This window comes from Polypterus senegalus, chromosome 5 (assembly GCF_016835505.1).
Source record: "Polypterus senegalus isolate Bchr_013 chromosome 5, ASM1683550v1, whole genome shotgun sequence".
In the NCBI taxonomy this organism is placed as follows: domain Eukaryota; kingdom Metazoa; phylum Chordata; class Cladistia; order Polypteriformes; family Polypteridae; genus Polypterus; species Polypterus senegalus.
The window spans coordinates 20,935,821-20,962,021 of NC_053158.1; the positions used below are offsets into that span (position 1 = coordinate 20,935,821).

General features: G+C 38.1%; 1 protein-coding gene across 2 annotated transcripts in view; it reads left to right on the top strand.

Moving 5' to 3' along the window:
- The window catches only part of LOC120530153 (NFX1-type zinc finger-containing protein 1-like), a 215,428-nt gene that overhangs the window by 26,114 nt on the left and 163,113 nt on the right, over positions 1-26,201 (top strand). For both annotated transcript variants that reach the window (XM_039754362.1, XM_039754363.1), the window contains exons 6-10: positions 4,752-4,856; positions 9,254-9,361; positions 12,830-14,380; positions 14,471-14,599; positions 23,708-23,880. In XM_039754362.1, the coding sequence (XP_039610296.1) occupies positions 4,752-4,856; positions 9,254-9,361; positions 12,830-14,380; positions 14,471-14,599; positions 23,708-23,880 (2,066 nt within the window). The remainder of the gene's footprint in view (positions 1-4,751; positions 4,857-9,253; positions 9,362-12,829; positions 14,381-14,470; positions 14,600-23,707; positions 23,881-26,201) is intronic.

The following is a 26,201-nucleotide window of genomic DNA, read 5'->3' on the forward strand; positions in this document are numbered from 1 at the left end:
GAACCACCCACAAAACGTAAGGAACATAAGAGAGACATAACAGAAATAACATAAGAATAAGACACATAGGAATTCCAATTAATAAAAACAACCATAAAACACAAAAAAATGCATAAATACCCAACATCGTTTGCTGAGGAGAGACTTCTGTCTGGCCATTCTGTCAAAAAGCCCAGTAATGTTTGTCCTTTTGGAAGTTTCTCCCTTCTCCACACAAGTTCTCTGGAGCTCATCAGGTTCTTGATCACCTCGCTTTGATTTGTCAACTGAAGGTATAGAATGAAGGGGTAGGTGGCTAGTTGGCCGAGGTCTCCTGGACAGTGACTTTGTCTATGTCAATGTTAGTCTCCTCCTTTGTCAACCTGCTATATACTTATGCAGTTAATTAATGGACAGATATTGTTGGTTTCCATTTATGTTAATAAGTGTATACTTTATTTTTCTGTGTATTTTAGTAAATCTTGATTTTTTTAGGCATCCCTTCTGTATTTAGTATTCTGTATAATTTATATTTGAATTTTCCCTGAGAGTATGTTCACAGCGTTCTCCGCTTGCACTCAGTGAAGAGCACTATACAAAAAATAAGTTGAGTTGTATTGTATAGTACTGTAACTGTGGTTCTTCCAAAGTTCTTCCCTTTAAGAACTATGGATGCCTCTATGATCTTGGGAACCGTCAATATCGTAGGAGTTGTTTTTTAGCCTTCTCCAGTTCTTTGTCTTGATACAATCCTGTCTGTAAGCTCCACAGGCAATTCCGTCAGCCTCATGGCTTGGTTTTTGCTCTGATACACATTGACAGCTGTGGGACCTTCAGTAGACAGGTGTGTGCCTTAATGACTCATGTCCAAATAATGGAATGGACCACGGGTGGTCCAAACAGGATGTACAAACATCTAAATGATAATCAATAGAATGGGATGCACCTAATCCAAACTTCAAGTATCATAGCTAAGGGTCTGAATATGCATGTCAATGTGATATTTCAGTTTTATTTTTATCTTTACTAAATTTGCAAATATTTCTAAAATCCTGATTTTGCTTTGTCATTCTGGGTTATTGTGTGTTGCTTGATGAGAGAAAAAAATGAATTTAAATGATTTCAGCCAAAAGTTGCAACATAACAAAATGTGAAAGAAGTGAAGAGTCTGAATACTTTTTGATTTCATCACTTTTGGTTGCCTGTGGTGTTCAGTTAGCACTACAGACAGAAATGAGTACAGTGAAAGTGTGCAAAACTCCCTGCTTCGTATTTAAAATGGTCAAGGCATGGATGAAGTGCATCTTGCGGAGTCTGCCACTTACTTGAATCAGACCCAAGGAAGAGTCTAGAGTGGGAGCAAGTGAACGTAAATGACTGTTAGAATGGACAGGTTTGTTAGCCCTTAATAACCTAATTGTCTTTAGGGAAACTTTCATATTGTGATCTGTTGTGGCAGTGACTTCTGTTTCTAAGTGTGCCTCCACAGACATGGTGGAGCAGCCGCCCCGTCTAAAGTGCGATATGTGGACAATAGTTAGGTTGTGCATTTGTGTGGGTCAGCTTTGTTTGCAGTATGCCATACCTGAGTGCCTTCTGATCTTCCCATAGAGGGTAGATGGTCAACAGCATCAAGGACATTCCTGGACCACTGTCTTATTTGAAAACCTGCTTGTAAGGATCTCATTTTGTTGATATGCTTTATGGCCTGGTGCTGTGTCTGTACAGTTTGTAAGTAATTGTCAACATAGAAGGCCTGCACCACTGACTCATCCACATCCACGTTGCCAGCTAGGTTGTCTTCTGTAACGTACAACTGTCCCTCACAGAAAGCGTACAGATTAATCAAGTATTCCAAAGTCTCTTAAAGGATTTATGTGTGCCAGTTAATGAACCCATCCAAAGATTACAGTGTGTAAATCACAGATATTTGTGTTCTCGTTTAATGTTGAGGTGTTGCCAAGTACTGTGCTGCTCAAGCTTTTGAGAAAAGTGACTTGAAACAAACTAATGAACACAGCAAAGAGCAAACCAGTGTGAGAAAAAAAGAAAATGAAAGTACTTTAGCCCTGTTAGATCACAAGATCCTGGGTTGGCAGATCAAACCTTGAAATTACGACGAGAAGATATTTGAAAGCACATCCTTATTAGAAGGAATTATGAATCCCAGTGGACATGTCACTGTTCTCATCCAGACCGACACGATGAAGAAGGCTAATATGGCAGGCTTTGTCAACTACATACGAGGTGTGGCAGAAAAGTAATGTTACTGGCAACACTGCAAGCGATCTGGCAACGCTGCGCTGTTGTCCTTGACAGAGCCCGTGTATCAGTACCCTCCCATAGCTCAGTGCGAGTTTCAACTCCTTCCGTTAACTACGTGATTTTTGTGACTGCTATTAGCGAAGTTGTGTTTTGGGTTGTGCGTCACGCAAAATGGAACAGCGGAATTTGGAGCAACGTTGTGCCATTAAACGGCAAGTGTGACGTTTGAAAAGTTAAAACAGGCCTATGGGGAACATTCTTTATCCCAAGCTCAAGTTTTTCGCTGGCACAAATCATTTTTGGAAGGCAGAAAACAAGTTGAAGATGAACACCGTTCAGGGAGGACTTCAACTTCGAAAACCAATGAAAACATCGAACGTGTGAACACTCTTGTGAGATCAGACCGTTGTTTAACATTAAGAATGTTGAGTGAACAATTAAATTTGAACAGATTTACCGTTCATCAAATTTTGACTGAACATTTGCACATGCGAAAGGTCTGTGCCAAAATGGTGCCGAAAAACTGCCCTCTCCATAACAGAATTTTTGACCTCAAAAGGCATTCCTGTGGTTCCCCAGCCCCCTTATTCACCTGACCTCAGTCCGTGTGACTTTTTCCTTTTTCCTAAACTGAAAAATGTCCTCAAAGGACGTCATTTCAGGACTTTAGAAAACATCCAAAAGAGTGTAACGGAAATGCTGAAGACCATACCGGCTGAAGACTTCCAGCGCTGCTACCAACAGTGGGAACAACGTCTCCATCGGTGTGTAGCTGCCCAAGGGAACTACTTTGAAGGCGATAACATTGATGTTTGAAAAAAATAAAAACTTTGGTAAATAAAAAATCAGTCTCATTACTTTTCTGCCACACCTCGTATCTAGGGAGGTTAATTTTAAGATAGACAACACACTAACCAGTGCTAATCTGGAATAACATTTTTTTTCTGTATTATGGAAAGGATAAAGTTGGACTTGAAAAAGACAAGAGGAGCATGATTAGACTTAATTTCAGCTCAAATAAGGAAAGCTTGAAGGAGCTAAATGTTTTCATTTTAAGACGTTGAGAGTCATGATAGAAAGGTTTAAAATGACCTGTCATTAATCTGTGTTTGGCCCTCTTTAGATTCTGTCCTTTTCAGTTTTGAAATTTTTTAATGTGTTTTTCTGGATGCTATAAAAATAAAATTACAGATAGATCATAAAGGGTTGGTGTCCCATGTGACGCCTTTTTTAATACCCAGATGAATAAAGAAAAAGCAATGAAATAAATACAGCATAAATGCAGAATATGGCTTTTTAGTCCAAGAAGTTAGCTGACATCTGGAGGTCTGGCCTCATTGGTATTATGATTGGTGTTTTTATTTTTTTTGTTTTTCGCTTTCTTGAGGAATTCCTGGGATTTCTTGATGGCTACTGTGCAGTTTCTGAGGTTGAGGACTTTGATACAAACATTTAATCGGATCCTAAATCCTGACTAATTTAAAATATTTGAATGTCTTATCACAGTATCATTTTGAATTTTGATGCATAGTGCCGTTATGGTGAGCTTCATGTGGACCACTGGCAAGGTAGCGTTCCAGAGTAGTCCAGGAGGAGCACTCACATGATGCCATCGGTGTGACCATATATATAAGATCATATTATACACCGTTTCAATATCTGTGTTTTGATTATTCTAAAAAACTTTAGGTGTGCTTCTTGGTATATTCGTTCTTGGTTTTCTAACTTATTTTCTTAGCTAAAATTTCTGTTTCTTGTCTCACGTTTCTGGCTTAGACAAAGGTCAGTTTTTGTCTTCGCTTTTGACCCCAGCATTTCATCTTCCAATCCTGAAATATAAAGTCATCCTGCTACAGCAGAATAGCTGGTTGCTGATTCCAAAGGGAAAGGCAACTTCCTGTCAACAAGTTGTTTAAATAGGGCCACAGGGGCGGGGCTACAGATGATTCTCTGGAAGTGATGTCAGAGCTCTTCCTGTGGGTGTGCTGCTACTCTAGGAAAGAATATGGAACAGAGGTTAGTGCTGGTGTCACTTCAGCAATCATTTCACGTTGATTACCTTGGCATTGACCCATGAGAAACTCCCTATGCAACAATGCTTAGAAAATCAATTGTTATTTTGTCAACGCCATTTTGTGTTCTGCTTGTTACACGGTCACCTCCATTTTGTTGATGTTCCTGCATGGCTGCGGCTATGTTGCTTATTATCGCTATGCCCGTTGCCAGTCACACAACCTGGAGGTCAAGATGTTGATGTGCTGTTGTTACTACTCTAGTGTGGAATCTTTTCTAAAAATGAGCAAAACAAATTGAAGCAAATGTCCAGGTAGTTCAGTGAGTAGGTTTTCCGTCTCACTGTGTTTAGGCCTAATTTAGCTTGGATTTATGGTTAGTGGTTGTTGCTGCCAATTCCATTCCTCTATAACTCTATGTTTATAAGAAAATTTTGAAAATAATTGTGTAAACTAAACCAGTTTAGAAATTTTTGCTTTATTTTACTTCTTCAGATGATTCCAAAAATGTTCACGGACACAGCACTCAACTTTCTGTGGCACAAAAGACTAGAAGTCAACAAAACCTTTTAAATATTTCTTGGAACAGAAGACCAAGTAGTAAGTATTGTGAAAGGATAAGTACAGTATTTTTCAAGTCAGATTATTACCTCATAAACATGGCATGTATCCATTTGCCATGTGAAATAGTGTTCTAAAGTTAGGCATTTTCTATGGGGTTTTAAAAACATCTTGCTCGCATTGGTGCTAAAGGGGCACGGGAGATTAACAGAAAATAAAAGCTTAAAAACTTACCAAATACATCTAAGACTGTTGTCGATCTTTTACCTACATCTTGTGATTACACACACCTTGTAAAATAGTTTATATATGTCATTTCTGAACAGAAAAACATCAGTAGTATGAGATTCTGCCATGTTAAAAGTAGACCAGCTGCGTACACCATCTCAGCGTTTGTTTTCTTCTCTCTCCATCTTTCACCCCCAGGGTGTGTTTTTCTCTCCAAAGACCAAGTCACATTAAACTTTCCATGCCACATGGTTGGTTGGTTTTGTTTTGATTTACTTCCATATTTATGTGAGAATTCACACAAGTGAGTAGAAAACGTTTCCTTACCACGAGAAAAACAGTATGAGGAATATGAGATAAAATAATTATTTCCATGTCCCTTTTATTGTCACAGAAACACAGAAGGCAGGTTTTCTTATATTGAAACTTTTGCTGCTTCACCTGTAAGTTTTTCTTTGGCTTTTATTTTCCAGTGGTGCTCCATGCCCCATTAGCCTCCATTATAAAACACAAGGACTGGCTCTTTATTTTTTTAAAATTGAAAGAAAACAATTTGTGTGGCAAATGCATGTATACCATGTTTAAGAAGGAATAATTTTATTTGAAAAAATGATGAACTTATCTTTTAAGAACTCATGTGGTGTCATTTTTAAAGATGTTTTTGAATCTGCATGCTTTATTGTCAGTAAGAGTATTGTTATTTTTGCATAAAACTATGGAAATGATATGCGCACATCATCATTTTCGGTGTCAATTTTAGGATGCCAGATTGTTGTCAATTAAGATATCAATTACTGGTGATGTGAGTGTGATTTATTATTTCAACATGCAGTCATTATACAAAATGGCAGTGTGAATAATCGTTTCCAGTCTTCAGTTCAAAGTCTCACAACATCTACAAACAGTAGGTTTTACTAAGAAAGACAAAGGAACAGGTTTAAGGATTTTTAGCTTTTGCTTTTGATTGTAGATTTTATTTTCTATTTTAGATTTTGTGATAACAGGTATATTACTGCCTGAATGTATCTGTATTTTATGTTTTATTGTGGTTTTTGATTTATTATTTCTGTTATGTTTGTAATTATGTACTGTAACTAAAAGTGCACCTCCATACCACCTGATCAAGGCACCATGCAGTCCTTACTTGGATGGATTGAAGGCCAGATGTCCACATAACCATCATCATCTAATTCTTCCATGTGAGACCTGAAAACCATGAGGACTGATTGAGATCATTGATGTTGGCTAGAATGCCCAGTGGAGTCTGGGTGGTCTTGTGGCCTCAGAACCCCTGCAGATTTGATTTTTTTCTCGTTGCTTTTTCTGTCCTCCTGGCCATTGGACCTTACTTTATTTTTGTTATTTAGTATTGCCCAATCTTATTTTTTATCATCTTGCAAAGCACTTTAAACTACATCATTTGTATGAAAACATGCTCTATAAATAAATAAAATGAATGTTGTTGTTGTTGGAGCCTCAGGAGGCAGTGCCGCTCCGATGTCATCACTCTTGAACTCTAGCTATTTATGTCAAGTCTCAGGAGGTTTTAATGATTATTTTTTTTATCTTTTCATTCACCTGTGGACGCCACTGTGTTAGGTTTTCATTGCCATGATGTGTTGTATGGTTTCCAAATTGGACTTGAGGAAGTTGTTGTGCGTGATGTCACTGGTGAGGCCATTTATAAGTTGATAATAGGTGTACGAGGTGAGCCACAGAAATAAACGGACTGGGCTTGGGGCTTTCCTGGAAAACCGTCAGGAGGTCGGCCGGACGTGACTCATAGACCTATGTCCCCTCTTACATGCCCTCCCAAACCGCCAACCGGCTAGGTATATCCTGTGAATAGCCCTGTCAGTATTTGCACAACAATCACTACACAAGTTGCTGCGACAATGTCAGATGAAAAAAAAGCGAACAGCGAGACAAGACAACGCTCCTGTGCACAATGCTTTTTCAATAAAGCAGTTTTTGACTGACAAAACAAAAACATTCTTGTCCTCGATCATCCTCTCTATTTACCCGATTTAGCTTTACTTGTTCCCGAAAATCTAAAGTGACCAGAAGGGAACACATTTTTCTTCAATGGATGAAGTGAAGACAGAAACGGCAAGCCTGTTGAAGAACCTCAAGCAAGAAGACTTCCAGCACTGTTTCAATCAATGGAAGATATGTAAGGATCGGTGTAGAGATCGGGAGGAGGAGTATAGAGAAGGTGACAATGTTTAGAAAGCTGTAATTCATCAGTAAATATTTTTTTTTACCAATCCGGTTATTTTTGTGTCTCACCTCGTACAGTCGCATCTGAGCTTTTTGGTTTTCTTTTTTCCAAAACAGAGTTGGCTAGTTCTGCTTTTGAACAGCATCTATCGCTTTTTGACATTGATTCTAGTTAGTATCTTGGTTGGGCATTAGGTTTCACTTTTTTTCCTCGGTATTTTTGATTACAATCCATGTCCTGATCTTTGTTTGCCTGTATTTTTGTAGCAGGGAAGTGTGGGTTAATAAAAGTATGTGGACTTTGCATATTCTGAACTCCAACTGAACTTCTAGGTGTTAGGTCTGATATTTTTTTTCTTCTCTGCCTTCTTTTATTTTACGGCAGCCCAAATATCATGTCTTCGAGATCAAATTGGGAGCTGAGCAAGTATCGCTATTGCTTTGGATTTTCTGAATCATTTTGCTTTGATTTCATGGATTTTGTCTTTGGATTGTGTATTGGGACCTGTTTGCTGCAGATTGTCTTCTTAGGCCAATTGGTTTTGCTCTTTTGAGCAGTTGCCTATATTTTTCTATTTCTGTTAAATAAATCTATCAATTTATAAATATTCTTTGTGAGAATCGTCCCTGAAAGCCAGGGTTTCATGGTTTATCACTCACTTGTGAGACATTTCAATTTATTGCAAGACTTGATTTGTATTTTGGACTGTTAACGCCAGCTCTCCATTTTTGGGGACTGCTTTGGCTGTAGCCGGCACGTAGTAGTTGGGACGGGAATGATTTAAGGGGAGCCTCTTCTGGGCAGATCGCTGAAAGTCCTGGCGTGATTTACAATGTTTTAGGAGGCCTCACTCACACTTTTGCCGTGTTTTTGTCTACATTTTATAACAATAACGTTTTAATCAGATAAACCTAATTAACTCCTCACTGGCAAATGACTATTCTTTTGGATTCTCCCTTTGAAAGTCAATCATTTCTATATTTAGTCACAATTTTTAACATCCCCATTTTCTCCTGAACTGGTATTTTTACCTATAAATGGAATTGTAAGTGTAACATATCATTTCCAAGGCAGGCATGTAATTTCTGGGTTGCATAATTCTGCAAATTGAAATGAAGATAGTAAGAGGGTCAAATTGTCAACCTCTTAGTTTCAGGTGGACGGTTCATAGTGCTTAAATTATAAAGAAAAGATGACAAAACAGGAGTTAAACAACAACCCTTTGATTTTATTTTGTGTTGCGCTACACTTCCACTCTTGATTAAGCTTCACTGAACATCCATCCATCCGTTATCTAACCCGTTATATCCTAACACAGGTTCACGGGGGTGTGCTGTAGCCAATCCCAGCCAATATAGGGTGCAAGGCAGGAAACAAACCCCAGGCAGGGCGCCATACACCCACACCAAGCACACACTAGGGACAATTTAGAATCGCCAATGCACCTAACCTGCATGTCTTTGGACTGTGGGAGGAAACGCACTTAGACATGGGGAGAACATGCAAACTCCACGCAGGAAGGATCTGGGAAGTGAATCCGGATCTCCTAACTGCACCCAGTGCCGCCCCTTCACTGAATATGTCTCTGCAAAAGTGCATGATATTTCTTTTTATTTTACATTTTACAGCATGTGCCATTACCTGGGCGAGTAGAGTTAAGTGCTGGTCATTTTGTCTGCTAGTCTGGCTTCAGTCTGTTCAGATGATTCACTTGCTGTAAGCCACTAGGTGGCACTGGTGTGCAAACTGTAGAACACAGGAAAAAGAAACTCTGAGACCCCAGGGTCACATTTTTGTGTTCCAAAGTAGTTTATCTTTTCCATATGGTCTTAGAGAGCAACTACGCAAAATGTGATACAAAACGGCAAAGGGTTTAGGATTGTGTAGGGAACATACAGTAACCAATAATTCATCAATCACAGAGGAGCTGATTAAGCTGAAAATGCACTAAAATGTAATGTTTAATTTCATGGTGTTTTCTTTTGAGATGTTCGGCCAAGCAGAGAGCAAGGGAGAAGTCAACTTCTTGCTGCAAAAAAGATTGGAAGTCAACCAAACCTCTTAAATGCATCATGGGATAATACGAGACAAACAGGTAAGGAATCTAAATTATTTTGAAATATGTTTGGCTGTCTCTCATCGCATATTTAAAACACAGAAATGAATAGCTCTCTATCCAATGTTGTGTCATGACACTTCAAAGACTCCCATGTATCTTTTAAAATTTTTCAAAATATCAGAAAGTACGGACATAAACTCAGTATGTCTTAAATGGACTAGGAGTATCCAGAAGCCATTGTTATGAGATTGTACTGCTCAAGATTTACATTTTCAAGCACTGCCTACATCACATTGGCTATAATAAGAGCTGGTAAACTTGGCATACAATCTGAATTAAGTCCAAATTTAAATCAAAATGTCTGCTACCCTTTAAATAATAATAAAATAATAATACATTTTATTTATATAGTGCCTTTCTCATGCTCTGGGCACTTCATAGAGTCACAGAAAGAAGAGCAGGATATATTTAACATTGGATACAAATATTTTACACATAGAACACTAGAACAGGATAGACAAAGCAATAAAACGAATAAAGAGAAAAAAATAACCAGAGTAAAATACAATGGAACCTCGGTTTGCAAGCATAATTCGTTCCGGAAACGTGCTCGCAGTCCAAAGCACTCGTATATCAAAGTGAATTTCCCCATAAGAAATAATGGAAACTCGGATGATTCGTTCCACAACCCAAAACTATTCATATAAAAATGATTAATACAAAATATAAAGTAAAAATACATAAAACAAATTAACCTGCACTTTACCTTTAAAAAGAATCATAGCTGGGGTGAGTGAGTTTCTAAACTCTTGTGGGATTCCACCCAACGGGACGACACGCGGAAGAGCATCCCAAAGCAATCGCAGTCTCCCAGCGCTGTAGCAGTTTGCCGTATAAGTGCATCCAAAAAGATCGCAGACATGCTATAAACGCCTGCCGTCGATGGGCGATACAAGGAACATTATAAAGATCCCGCTACAATAAATAACCGCGCTGTTGCTGTTTCAAGCTGAATTAAGCTGGTGTTGTTAAAGTACTGAGACTCAACTTCGTGTTTTGGGGCGCAAGACGGGGACTCGCACTTCACAGCACACACGTGCACGCGCACACACACACACAGTCACAATGCTGTAGTGAACAGTATGCGCTCGTACGGATGTTGACTATATGAGTGAGGCACGCAGACTCAGACGGAGAATAGGAGACGATTGCCCGAGAGAGAGAGAAACACGTGCGAGCGAGTGAGATAAGGAGAGAGAGAGAAAGAGAGAGAGACAGACAGACAGATGCGCGTGTGAGCGAGAGAGATAAGGAGGGAGAAGAACCATCAGCTCAGTTGTGATCACATGACGCTTAGCAGACAAAGTGTATCCATACTACTCGTATTGCAAGACATCGCTTGTTTATCAAGTCAAAATTTATTAAAAAATTTAGCTTGTCTTGCAAGTTACTCGCAAACCGAGGTTCCACTGTACTAAATTCAATGCTAAAAGAAAAGCCTAAACAAATAACATAATTTGTGATATAACACACGCACAAATTATCCTGAGCATCTGGACAGAGAGTGTGGTGGATAGCCAGCCAGGACACCCAGAGTTTGGAAGGACTGGGGGAGAGAGTATTTTTAGGACAGTTTCTCCCCCGGGCCAACAGAGGGCAGCCCCCTTGGATTCCAGCGGTGCCAAGGGTCAAGAGCATGGCAGCTCAGCCTTACTGGGGTCCGTGGCCACAGCCAGGGGGCGCATGGACTTAGGGCATGGGCCCTATTTGGCAGCCCTTCTGCTATACCCAGAAGCTCGTTGGGAACCTGGAGTCCTTCTGAGTGCCCTATAAAGGGAGCCAGTCACCACCATTCAATGGCCATAGTCGGGGGAAAAAGAGTGGAAGTGGAGGGACTGGCGACAGGGAAGGGACTGTGTTGTGCTCTGCTTTATCTTGTGCTGTGAACTGTAAATAAACTGTGTGTGTGTGTGTGTGTGCAAAACTCATCTCTGTGCCTGTCTGTTTCGAGTACAGGACGGCTGTATGTGCCCAGAGCTTTACAAGAGATAAATTGGAAGAAATGTCAGAATGTCAGGTTAAATTAAAAGTCTTCCTGAATAAATGAGTTTTCAGTTGTTGCTTCAAAGAATGAATGGAGTCAGCTGATCTCATTCATTTCGGGAGGTCATTCCAAAGTCTGGGTTCCATGCAGCTGAAGGCCCTGTCACCCATAGAGTGCAGATTAGTGTTGGACACAACAAGAGGACCTTAGTGGGTGAACAGGAGCCTAGTGATGGAGAAGGTCACCGATGTAGTCCGGTGCAAGGCCGTTTAAACTTTGCAGGTTATTAATAGAATTTTATATTCAATCCTGTAAGACACAGGAAGCCAGTGAAGGTGAAGCAAGATGGGCGCTATATGCTCAGTTGGTTCGTGTAAGGACTCTTGCAGCATAGTTTTGAATTAAATGAAGATGTGATATAAGATTAGAAGCAGCACCTGCCAGTAGGGAATTACAATAATCAATGCAGGATGTAATAAAACCATGGAAAAGTTTCTCAACATTAGGAAAGGACAGGAATGAGCAAACGTGGGATATTCTACAGAGGCGGAAGTAAGGAAATTTCTTAATGTAGTTTATGCAGGTGGAATAAGAAAGGGAGGAATCAAAAATGACACTAAGATTCCTTGCATTAGAAGAAGGTCTGATGAGATCACCAGCAAGAGTAATTGAAAAGGAGCTAATTTTAATAATAATAATAATAATACATTTTATTTATATAGCGCCTTTCCCATGCTCAAGGAGCTTTCTTAAGTTGCGCTTTAGTGCCAATTTACAGGAGTTCAGTTTTGTTGAAATTCAATTTTAAAGAGTTCGGTCCCATTCAGGTTTTAATTTCATTGAGGCAAGTTGTGAGCTAAAACACCTCTGATGAAGTTTCACTTTTAACAGTGAAATAGAGTTGAGTATCATCTGCATAAAAATGATAACCCAGTCCAAAACTGTGACTGATATGGCCAAGGGGTAGCATAAACATACAGAAGAGCAGAGTGCCAAGGACCTAGCCCTGAGGAACTCCTTGTGTGACTGATGCTGAGTTGGACCTGCTGTTACCAAGACTAACAAACTCTTGCCTATCAGTCAGATAGGACTTAAACCACTGAAGGGCAGTGCCAGAGATACCCATTCTGAATGTTAACCATTCTGGATAGTAGAATGTCATGTTCGACAGTTTCAAATGCTGCTCCGAGGTCTAATAGAATTAATATATGGCTATAAACAAGTCATTAGTTACCTGAAGCAGAACAGTTTCACAGCTATGCTGCTGTCTGAAACCAGACTGAATAATGGCTTTAAAGATATACAAATCATTGTGTTCTCAAAGTAAATAGCAGATAATCCTTTATTTTGTTTGGAACATGATGGTAATGTTTAATTAACATCAGAAAAGCATTCTCATGATTTCTGCATCAGTCACATGAATTGCTATTCTTACATAAATTACCTTTTGTCTACAACAGGTGATGAGGTGACTGAAACTGAAAAACCAAAATACCGGGTGACAACACTGGATTTCAGAATCTTAACAAAGATTTACACAATGGAGTCCTCAGATCTTGTAATGAAGTTGGCATCTCCAGGGAGTGGCTTACAGGAGTTCTTGTCACAGAATGAGTTAACCGAGGAGCTCACTGATATTGCCTTGAAGGTCCTTGGTAAAGCTTGTAGAAGCAAGACTAACCGTCATAATTTGCAGCATCTTCTAACCATCATTAAAGACTCCGTTTTTCTGAAAAGAATCCTCCCCATGTTTGTCATGAATATAACAAAACAAAGTGATACACAAAAAAGACAGCAAAGCCTTGAACAGCTTAATGAGATCCTAGTTATCCACCTAACGTTGATTTCTGTTTTTCCATCCAGCACTGTGATCGACGTCTCTCTAATTGCAACTCTCGTTCGCCGCGAAATTGATAGTCTACAAATAAGTGGACAAGTTGTTTCTGAAGAAATAGAGAACAATATGAAAAACCTACAGAGAATCATTGAACATTTACAAGAGAGGAAAAGAGAGGGTACTCTTCGATCCGACAATTACACCTACATAATAGAAAATCTGAATTTGGACATTGAAGATTTTAGACAAATGTCAGTCTTTCCAACATATGAAGACATCCACATTGTTGAAAAACCATTCATGCGACCAAACATTATTGGTCAAAAATTTCAAGACACTAATACTTACTTGGATACTCATTTTCGACTTCTACGAGAAGACTTTATTAAGCCACTGAGAGATGGAATTTCCCAGTTACTCCACTATGGTGGAAAAAATCTTCATAAGCAAAGGTTTGATGACATAAGAGTTTACTCTGATACATGCATAGTGGCACCTATTTGCACGCATAATGGCATTCTGTACCGCGTTCATTTTAACAATTCAAATTTGAAGCTGGTTCAGTGGGAAAGTTCAAAGCGTCTTCTCTTTGGAGCCCTCGTATGCTTATCTAAGGACAATTTTGAGACGATGATGTTTGCGACAATTGCAAACAGAGACGTGAAGGAACTGGCAGAGGGGCTTATAACTTTGAGTTTCACAGAAGAAAGTAGGCTGAAACTGGCAGATGTTCGGGAAAATGATTCCTTTCTTATGGTTGAAACCTCTGCCTTTTTTGAGGCCTATCGTCACGTACTTGAAGGTTTACAAGAGATGAGTGTTGCTGACCTAGCAATGCAGCAGTATATTGTAAATTGTGATACTGGTATTTCACCCCCAAAGTATTTTCTAGGGAACCATAACAAATACAACTTCAAGAGTCTAGTCAATGACAGACAAGATTTCATTAAAGACCGTGAACTATATAAGGACAGATCTGATCCTGAGGACTATTCTAGCAGTTTCAGTAATGTAAAAATATTACAGGCTTTATTAAGTAACTCAAAGTGTAATGTATTAGATTTAAATGCGTGGCCCTCTAAGGAGAAATTCAAATTTGATGAATCACAGTTACAGGCAGTACAAACAGCATTAACACAAGAGCTGGCGATTATTCAAGGACCACCGGGAACAGGTAACACCAAACTTTTTAATAATTTCTGTTCCTATTATTTTTGTTAATAGTGTTATAAACTTTATCATTAAACATTTGTGTTTTTTTTAGGAAAGACCTATGTTGGCCTGAAAATTGTAGCAAGTCTCCTAGACAACAGTAATTTCTGGAACCCTAATGGTGGCTGCCCAATCTTGGTTGTGTGCTACACCAATCATGCACTGGATCAGTTCATGGAAGGTAAAAGGCCTGTCACTGTTTTGCAGATACCTTGTCTTTTAAATGTTTGGATTTTCATTTCTCAAAATGATAACGGTTTTAGTATATTAAACATTCCATAAACAGTTTGGAAAAATGAACAATATCTTACTTAAAGAATAATTTTTGAAATTTGTATTCAGGGAAATTGCATTGATACAATGTATGAATGTCAAAATCTGTTTCATAAAACAGTCATACATTTTATATTGTATGATAAATCAGCTGAAAATTACACACATCTAGCTTTAGAAATGAAATTATTTGGTTGTTATTATGATTCATGGTTAAACATATTTACAACAAATAGCTCACAAAAGTACAGCCAAACAGTTTCAACTTAAATCATTAAAGTCATTATATTATAAAGTGTAGTACAGTAATCCCTCGCTATATCGCGCTTCGACTTTTGTGGTTTCACTCTATCGCGGATTTTAAATGTATGCATATCTGCATATATATCACGGATTTTTCGCTGGTTCCTGGATTTCTGCGGACAATGGGTCTTTTAATTTATTGTACATGCTTCCTCAGTTTGTTTGCCCAGTTGATTTCATACAAGGGAAGCTATTGGCGGATGGCTTAGAAGCTACCCAATCAGAGCATGTATTACATATTAACTAAAACTCCTCAATGCTATAAGATATGCCTCCTGCGCGGTGCTCGATTGTTTGCTTGTCTCTGCCTCTATCTCACCCTCTCTGACATTCTCTGCCTGACGGAGGGGGTGTGAGCAGAGGTGCTGTTTGCACAGAAGCTGTTTGCCTAGTGGATACGGACGATCCTCTAAGAAATGCCGCTTTATCGAGGTGCGTCCAAAAGCACACTTATTGATTTTTTGATTGTTTGCTTTAATCTCGCTCTCTCTCTCTGACGTTCTCTGCGCTTGACGGATTTCTGCAGACAATGGGTCTTTTAATTTATGGTACATGCTTCCTCAGTTTGTTTGCCCAGTTGATTTCATACAAGGGACGCTATTGGCGGATGGCTTAGAAGCTACCCAATCAGAGCATGTATTACGTATTAACTGAAACTCCTCAATAATATAAGATATGCTTCCCGCGCGGTGCTTGATTGTTTGCTTTTCTCTCTCTCTCACCCTCTCTGACATTCTCTGTGCCTGACGGAGGGGGTGTGAGCAGAGGGGCTGTTTGCACAGAGGCTGTTTTCTTAAAAGATACTGACGCTCCTCTAAAAAATGGCGCTTTATCCGGTGCTTCGGCATACTTAAAAGCCCAAAAGCACGTATTGATTTTTTGATTGTTTGCTTTTCTGTCGTGCGCTCCCTCTCTCTGACATTCTCCGCTCCTGACACGCATCCTTTGAAGAGGAAGATATGTTTGCATTCTTTTAATTGTGAGAAAGAACTGTCATCTCTGTCTTGTCATGGAGCACAGTTTAAACGTTTGACTAAAGGGTGTTATTTCATGTCTAGAGGGCTCTAATAATGTTAACAGTGTGGGAGAGTTTATAAGGGCTTAAAATATATAAAAATAAACATACAAACATATGGTTTCTACTTCACGGATTTTCATCTATCGCGGGGGGTTCTGGAACGCAACCCCCGCGGTCGAGAAAGGGATTACTGTACAATTAGTACTTTTTTTACTCCTATATTTTGTGAGTTTTAGGGGGCTTATGGTAGTGCCGCATTGCCGTCAAAATATTTATCTGTGTGTAAATGAGATACAGTATAGTAAAAGACATGTCTTAATCTGGTTAGTGCTGCTTGGCAATATGTCCAGAGGCCTAGGCTTAATTTCAGGTTATTCATATATATAACTAGGGGGCTTTGCCCCCACTCGCTTTGCTCGCCAACCCCCTGGCCTGCACTATGCACCAGCTACTTCACGTCTCTGCCACTCACGTATGTGGATTTCGCTTTCACCAAACAACAAATCTTTTAATTTTCGCGGATACACCTCTTCATTGGGAAGAAACACTACTTTTCCCTGATGGCAACACAAATTAGACCATCTACAATCTAAGTTTAAATCCGAACAATATATTCAACCTCTTTTCACTGTTCCATTATTTCACCAAGTAATAATTTCCATTTGTCTTATCTAATCTTTACTATCATTTTTTTCAGACTTTCTTATTTTAGTACTTTCATTATCTCTAACCTGCTCTGCATGTGTATTGCATCAACGTTTTGGAATCTCTTTACGTCATTCTACTTTGTCATCTATTCTTTGTCTTTTATTTCCTGCCCTGCGCATGGTTAAATCTTTTGGCACAAAGTCTCATCTCGCGGGACGTGAAAGTATCTCTCTGAAAAGGTCATGTCTCTTCCCAGGCTAAAAAGTCTTTCTCGTCCCAGGATTTTTTTATTATTATAGAGAGAATTGTATAGGAGAAAGTGTTATAGTTGAGCTTATCTTTAAGTTTTACTAGTATTAGCAGTAGATACTTTATTAACTTAATAATGGGATTACAGCCAACACAATCAAAACAGATTAGTGCACCATAATAAAAATGCACACAATAAACAAAACACAAAAGTAGTACTCTATCTATCTATCTATCTATCTATCTATCTATCTATCTATCTATCTATCTATCTATCTATCTATCTATCTATCTATCTATCTATCTATCACTATGGTGGTGCCCCTTACCTGGCCTACTATCGAGGAGTTCTAAAGCCTTTTTTTAGCACTCAGTGTAACACCCTGGTGGTACCAGTTTGTTGTTGAATGTGTTCTTCACTCCAATCATCAGGTCATAGAGGACGTTGGAGACATTGTCCAGGATGGATTTCAATGATCATTCACTACTTCTAAAGAGTCCAAACCAGACCCAGTGACAAAATTAGTCTTTTGATGAGTTTGTCTATCTAATCTATTAGTATTCCCTAATCTAATCTCAAAACTCAAGCCCACCACGTCTGCCCCGATCCCTTTCTTGACCTGATTTTGTTTTGTTCTCTGTTCCTGATGTATTTCTTTGTGTCTATTTTTTCTATCATTTGCATATACATGTTATTTATTTTAAAATGGATATTTTTTTTTTACATCCAATCATCATCATTTTTTATTGCAGTAGCCATTTCATTTTGTAGTTGCCATAGAGAGTGGTTTTGTGAAATGCATCATCCTTGTGATGATATAAAGATCAATGGAAGAGTAATTATCTGACAGATTCCTGTTAAATAATTGGCATTTTTTCTTTCATTAGTTCCTTCTAAAGACTCCTTAGTTATAGACATTTACCTTACCTTTTTTCAGGGTTTTTTGGGGTTGAAGGTCTTTCTTTTAGTCTTCTTTATCTCTTGCTTGATAAATGACTCTTTTCCTGGTCATCCCATTTATTTTGGTTACATTTCAGTGTCAACCTTAAGAGGCACCTAGAAATAGCACTCACCACCACTGGCTGATAAATGATAATAAACATCTTACTATAAGCATTGAAGAACTCAAACCTTGATGCATTCTGATGGTTTGCCTCAGTATTATTGGTCCATTCCAGTGTATCATCTATTTCTTTGAATGTACTATGTCTACATTACTATCATGGATAAAGAGAAAAGTAGGTTGGACTATCTTCCTCCTGAGTCCCCCACCAACTCCTTAGTCTTTGTTACATTAGTTTTCAGGTGGTTATCCCCACACCACCTCAAAGATTTGTTAGCAAGTCTCCTATACTCTAAACCAGCCTAAATATGGCCGACTTTAGTACAGTTATCAAAAAACCTCTGCCGATGACATGACTATGAGTTGTGTTTAATATCCTAAGTATAGAGGGTGAAGATGAATGGAGAAAGGAAGGGAGAAACTGCAATCCCCTGAGGAACCCTTGTATTACTCATCACACTCACTAACTGTGCCCTGCTAGTTTAGGGAATCAGTGATCCTTGAGATTATGGAGCATCCCACTTCTCTTCAAGTTTGCTTCTTGCCCTGCAATGAGGGCTAAATATCATTGAAGCCACTGGAGAAGTCAAGTGGTCTTAGGTGGGCCAAGACCAGCCTTTCAAGGGTCTTCTTTATATGAGAAGTCCATAGCACCACTCCTTTATCATTGTAGATGGCTGGGTGCCCTTAGTTTGGTATTGACAAAATGTTTTCTATAGCATAGGCATGTTCTCACAGGAAGAACAAGACACAAAGGTATTTGGATAGCTGATTTGAACAACAACAGTGCATTTCTTCCATAGCTCAAAATCACACAAGGGAATGGGATTTCTCAGGCCCTGTTTTTGACACCCCCAGTCTTGATTCCCTACCAAAAAAAAAAAAAACTTATAGGAGAGAAATGGAAGACCTCCAGACTTTACAAAAATAGCCATCTTTTTTGCAGCATTGTTCTGTTGGAGATTTTTGATGTCACAATGTCCCTTTGGCATCATATTAACTAATTCCAAAATGGTAACACTTGATGATGTTACCCACAAATCAAATTAATATAAAAAAATAACAATAATAATAATACAAACTATAAAGGAATACGAATCTTGTAAATTATAATTTTACCTTTTCAGTTGTGCAATTTGACCATAATTTAAAAATTGGAAATTAACCTAACATATAGTATGCATAATTTGGATGGTGAAGGAAAAAGAAGAAACTCCAGGCATATATGTCTATGGTAAAGGACTCTGTCCCAAATTAGACCTGAACCCGAGTTTGTGGGGCTATGTGGCTGAATGTGTAACCACTCTGCCACCATGACATGAATAACAAACAGTATAACAAAGTAAAAGTCCTTACCAAGTCAGTCAAGTCCATTGATGTCCAATGAAACAACTGAATTATTTCACTGTCCTCTGTATATATGATAATGAAGACCCTATAAACCTATATTGTATACGATTAAATAAAAAAACAAAGTCAATTTGTTATGTGATATTTTACAAAATTGAAGTATTATTTTACCATACTTCCTTGTTCCCCAAACACAATCTTCGTAACCTTGTCATAGAAATTTTTTGAAGTTTTTCATTGCTACATGAAAAGTAAGCATTCACAAGATGATTCTTTTGAAGCAGATTTGATGGCTACTGACCACTGATAGAGCTGAGTCATAGTGTGTTCTCTTAATTTGTACATGGAATTTCTTCACTTACGCAGACATCTTCGATAATTTTAATACTAACTTATTCAGCCAGAATATTTCCACCAATTTGTACACATTTCCTTGTCTAATACAGCTAGTATCATATCACAGTGTAATTCTTCTATGTATTATTTAAGGGCTTGATTTAGTTTAGATATAATACTTTGATTACAAGTGTTGTTTTTAATTAAAGTTACAGATGGAAGCTGGATCTGACTGAATTACACAACAACCATATTGTACAGAAATGAGTACAGGCTGTGCCATCGTACCCCCACCTGTTTAACTATTAACAGTATACATTATTTAAATAAAGTTAACAATGTATCTGTAAAATGTAATTTACATACTTTAATGCTTTTCATCATACAGATAATATCAAGTATACATCCTAGTATTTCAACAGCATAGAGCTCAAAGCATATAACTCTTGAAAGTCTAAATCAACTTAGAAGCCAGCCATAATCATCTGTAAATACATGCACTCTTCTATTGAATTAAATTGAATTCCATTATTGTCTTTGTATGTACAATGAAATTCAATATGCAACTCCTCCATAAACGTATTCTCCTATAAAATGATAATCATAATAATATGATAAAAAACAATGAAAAATATACAATATGAAAGCCTAAGTACAATCTTTATATATAATACTGTGGCTATTCATTTGTTTGTCCAGGATTTTAAATCACCTGTAGCTTACAAACCGTTTGAACTATTGACCTGAAATTTGGTACACACATACAGTACTAAGTGACGTCTACTGTCCACTTTTGAGGTGATGATTAACCTCCAACGTTATTCTTATTTTTATTTTATTTTATTGTAGAATCAACTCTCAGCAGCGGCCAGTATGCATAAGGGCGTGCTGTTCTCATCCCTACCACGTTCGCCATCACTTACCATACCTCTTCATATCTTAAATCATTCTTGAGGCAGATTAAACACTTACGCGCCAGCTTAAGTGAACAATTCAATCATGAAGAATCCACTGCATCCACTTAACAGGATCACACTATGCGACTCTTCAATTCCACCCGGGGGAGTAAATGCGAACATTAATTTTATTTTAATTCTTTTCATTTTTATTACTATTTAATTTAATATTGTTTCTTTGTATCAGTATACTGCTGCTGGATTATGTGAATTTCCCCTTGGGATTAATAAAGTATCTATCTATCTATCTTAAAGAAAATGTACTGAGTAATTGCAATACGAACACTGACTTAATCAGTTTTAACGCAAAAAAATGCAGATGAAAGAAGAGAAGAAGCGTGTTGCTAGGGTGGAGAAAATAAGAGCTGCTTAGGAAACAGCAAGCGCATCAACCTCTGAGCAAACAAATACTAAACGTACAGAGAAAGACTATGAAAACTAGGAATGCTCAAGTCAAGTTTATTCACTGCACATTATCGTGCAGTGCGCCGTTACCGGTATACATATACATATTATGCAGATGGTGCAAATGGTTCATGAAGTGAACTACAGTGATCCCTCGCTATATCGCGATTCGCCTTTCGCGGCTTCACTCCATTGCGGATTTTAAATGTAAGCATATCTAAATATGTATCATGGATTTTTTGCTGGTACGCGGATTTCTGCGGACAATAGGTCTTTCAATTTATGTTATATGCTTCCTCAGTTTCTTTGCCCAGTTGATTTCATACAAGGGTCGCTATTCGCGGATGGCTGAGAAGCTACCCAATCAGAGCACGTATTACATATTAAATAAAACTCCTCAATGATATACGATATGCTTCCAGCGCGCTGCTTCGCACACTTAAAAGTTCTAACAGCCCGTATTGATTTTTCATTGTTTGCTTTTCTCTGACTCTCTCACTCTCTCTGAGAAATACAGGCAGATACTTATCCATCATGCAATACCATCAGGGAGGCGTTTGATTGGCCCCATTATCTGCTCCTGACGAGGGGGTGTGAGCAGAGGGGCTGTTTGCTTAGAAGATACGGATGCGCCTGTTAAAAAATGCTGAAAGGCTACCTTCACATTGATCCCTTCATTGTGCCGCTTTATCGCGGTGCTTGCATACTTAAAAGCCCAACAGCCCTATTGATTTTTGATTGTTTACTTTACTCTCTCTTTGACATTCTTTGCTCCTGATGGCGCACCTTGAAGAGGAAGATAAGTTTGCATTCTTTTAATTGTGAGAAAGAACTGTCATCTCTGTCTTGTCATGGAGCACAGTTTAAACTTTTGACTAAAATGTGTTATTTCATGTCTAGAGGGCTCTAATAATGTTTAAAAAAACGTATATAGAAGGTCGTAAACAGGTTTTCAATGCTCTAACTGCGAAAATATTAGATTTATAAATAAAGAATCCTACTTCTTGGAACTTCATTTATCTGTCTGGAGTGGATCAACTGCTATAAACGAGGGTTTACTGTATAACTGTGCGGAGAATATTTATAAACAGTGTGGGAGAGTTTCTAAGAGCTTAATATATATAAAAATAAGCATACAAAATATGGTTTCTACTTCGCGGATTTTCACCTATCGCGCGGTGTTCTGGAACGCAACCCCCGCGATCGAGGAGGGATTACTGTATTACAGTGGTAGTGCAAGTTTACAGTGAGGTAATTGAAATTATAATTACAAACAGTTTTACCAGAGCCCTTGATGGACTGATTGAGTGCATTTGTAGCTCTTGGGATGTGGAAGATGAATGTTCTCTTCAATCTCTTGTACTAATTCATGTCTGAGAAGTAAGCTTTACAAAACCAAGTAACAGCATGCTTTGTTTTAGCAAACAGAAAAAAATTTGTGCAAAGGACTCAAGGTCTGAGCATTCCACACATGAGTCTGCCTTATCACGTTTTCCCTTAGCTTACATCTGAACGCCATAACAAAAGGGGCCAAGAAATCAAGTTTTACAAGGGGCGCTGAAGGGGCTCAAGGATTGTGTATAATAAATGTGTTGACTGTTACATTTTACTAGGGTATAAAACTGGACCCCACCCAACAGACGGGGTTCAGAAGAGCCCTGACGCTGTCATGTATATTTGATTGTCTGCTTTTCTGAAACTCTTCTCACCGTGACTCTGAAAAATAAAGCTGCTTTATAACCACACCTGCTGTCTGAAACCTTCGTCCACAGGGATGAAACTGTTTCTGAGCCTCGAGGTCCATGCAGAAACGGCTCTGACGTGTTTGCCGGATGGGAAAAGTTCAAATAGACTGTGGCATGGGTTAATGGAATCCATGGACTGGATCCATCCAGGGCTGGATGGTATATTCTGATAATCCTTTGTGCTCTTGACACAACCCGCTGTAGAGCTTTCAAGTCCACACACAGATACAGTGGGTTTATATATTCACAGTGGTGCACTAAGAGTAAAAACGCAAAAGCAGCTATGGTATTTGGAACAGTTTGGCCATTCCATGCACCATTATATTGTTACAGAATGATTATAATCAAGTGCCTTAAATTTGTGAACAATATGCAATTAATTTTGGTGTATTTGATACAGTCCATGTCATGGATGTGAATCTAAAAAAGAAAGACCAAAGAAACAGTGGCACTGCTAGGTGCCACCAAATTGCAAAACCAAGCAGAAAAGTATGCATGGTATTAACCTGCCGTGAAAATGTATTTGGCTTTACGCAAAGTTTCGTTTTTATACATCTCAATGTGAGTGTGGAAACGGGAATATGCAACATTTTTGTGCATACTCACCATTTATACATGAGACCCCAGGTCACCACTCTACCTTCTGACATTGTAACAATTCACCATTTGTACTTTTTACTATCTATTTATTTATGGATTTTTTTTTCTTGACTTTTTAAAATAATTTATAACAATTTTTACTGATGTATTTGAGCTACTGTACACCTGAATTTCCCTGAGGGGATGAATAAAGTATCTATCTATCTATCTTTACTATGTGTTTACCTTCCCCTTTCCTCCAGCAGGAGGGCAGAAAAAAACAACTGAATATCTGTTGAGCATTCTTTGATGATTAGAAATTAATTAATGATTATTACTCATTCTGTTATTACTTATTTTAAGGAATTTTGGAATTTCTACCAAGAAGAGGAATACTACCAAGAAAAGAAACACTGGTCAGGATTGGTGGACGATGCTCCAGTGATAAATTAAAAACATATTGCTTGAACAATATGCGGAGAGAGAAAGGCTTTAAACAGAATCTTCCAGGACATTTGCGGGCACTTTATTCGGAGGTAAGATTTTTTTTGCAAAAAATAACATAGTATTCTCCAACCTCTTTAGTCCAGTTCAGGGTTGTGAGAAACATGCAAACCCAGCATGCTGCATCTGTGAAGTGGCAGCACCCACAACAGCACTAAAAATAAAGCTAGTGAAGCCAAAACAAACAGCAAAGCAATTTTTTGAATACTAGCCTAGCAAAAAAAGATGGCTAAAGAGAATTCAAGAAACCTTAGGGATCGAATTCAGGAGGATTGTTGGAACTGAGCAGGGCACTTTCATCTCCACTGTCATTATTCAGCTAATACCCTGCACCCCCCATTGGACTTGCAAATCTTCCTATGGAGTGCAGAGAAGACCGAAACAAAGGAAATGATTGCCACACTTCAGATGGACATACATGATATAAAGAGAGATATTAAGAAGGATATAAAGAAAGAAACAATGAACCTAAACAAGAAGAATGAGAAACAGAATAAAGTTATAAAAGACCTGGAGAATCATTTAAGTAATAAGTTTACTACAGCCTTTACAGAAGTTCTAGGAAAAATTGATGAAAAAATACAGGAAAATATAAGTAAGTTAGGGAGTAAAATTAAAGTACTCACTATTCAACTTGAAGATATTAAGCAAATGTTTACAACTCGTATTAAAATAGTTGAACAATTGATGAAAAGGCAATGGCTGAGAACTCAGAATGCAAAGTGCTCACTGACAAAATGGCAGCACTGGAAGATAGATATTAAAGGAACAACACTAGAATCGAAGATCTCCCTGAAATGCGTGAAAGTTCAAACCCAATGAAATTGATAGCTGAATTATTCTGAATAACCGAAGAGGACTTCAGACACAGAGATCTCACCAGCCTACCGTATACATGGATTGAATGCTTCAAAATGAGAAACCTTATTGTCTGTTTCGACAAACTACAGGCCAAACAAAATGTCCTTTCTCAGACAGAAGGAGGAAATTATATTTGAAAATAACTGCATTCGTATTTTCCCAGATTTCTCCCTTGCTACAGCTGCTAAAGGTGCCATACTATATTATTAAACAGTGTCTGTGCAGTGCTAATATCAGATACAGCCTTATACCCTGCCAAATTAATGTGAATATTGAAGTTCAGTTGTACATTTTTAGCTCTCCAAATGAAGCAGAAAGAGTGCTAAGCAGACTGATCCCAACATCCTTTTGAAACATGATTATGAGTCATTCATGTTCTGGCAAGGCAAAGAAGATTACGATTGCAACTTGGACCATTTGTAATGCGACCTTTTCCATAACTATGCATTCTGTTTTCTTTTTGGCTACCTTTCTTATTTTTTTTTTTCAACTACTACATTATAACTGGAATCTCTTTCAACGAATGTACTTCTTGGCAACTACAAAGTAACTAGCTATTTACATGGATTTTCTTTTTTTCAGTTGATATCCTTGATTTATTGTTTTGGGAATGTACTTTCAAGATATCTCAATTTTAACCTTTTCTACACCGCTGCTGGGGGGTTATTTTTATTCTGTATGTGCTCTGTGTCTCTTGGCATCTCAGAGGACTGGGACATTGTGAAGTGTGGACTGCCTCAGCCCAACAACCATTAATGCCAGCACAACAATAGGCTTCATAGCCATAACATCTGGTAGTAATATGAAATCTAGGTCAAAGCTATCATATGTAAAAATGTACATTAACTTAAGACTACAAAATGTCAACAAAAGCTCAGAAGCAATTTTTTTATTACCAAACAGTGAACTTTGTGAGCTGGAATGTTAAAGTTTTCAATCATAAATTAAAGAGAAAGAAGGTATTCACTCACTTAATGGACTTAAATGCCAAGACAGTATATTTTTACAGGAGACTCGTATAATAAGTAAGGGCCAGTTTCGGTTTTAAAGTAATTGGATTGGCCAAACTTTTCACTCCGGCTATACAAAGAAAACTAAGGTTGTGGGAATCTTAATACACAGAACTATCCCATTTGTGGCGTCAGACGTAATATGTGATCCTGAAAAGCAATATGTCATGGCGATGTGCAATTTATTTAATACTAAAATGATTCTGATAAGTATTTATGCACCTAATGTGGATGATAGAGATTTCATCTAAAATGTATTTGCCTCCATTCTTAATGTGAACACTTATAAAAGTATAGTGGTCGGAGACTTTAATTGTGTTTTAAATTCAGACCTGGATAGGTCTTCAGCTACATCTGCTATAACATCTAATACTACAAAAATAATTACAAAGTTTGTAATGGATTGGAACCTAATAGACCCATGGAGGATTTTAAATCCTAATCTTGGAGCATATTCCTTTTTCTCACAAAATTATCATTGT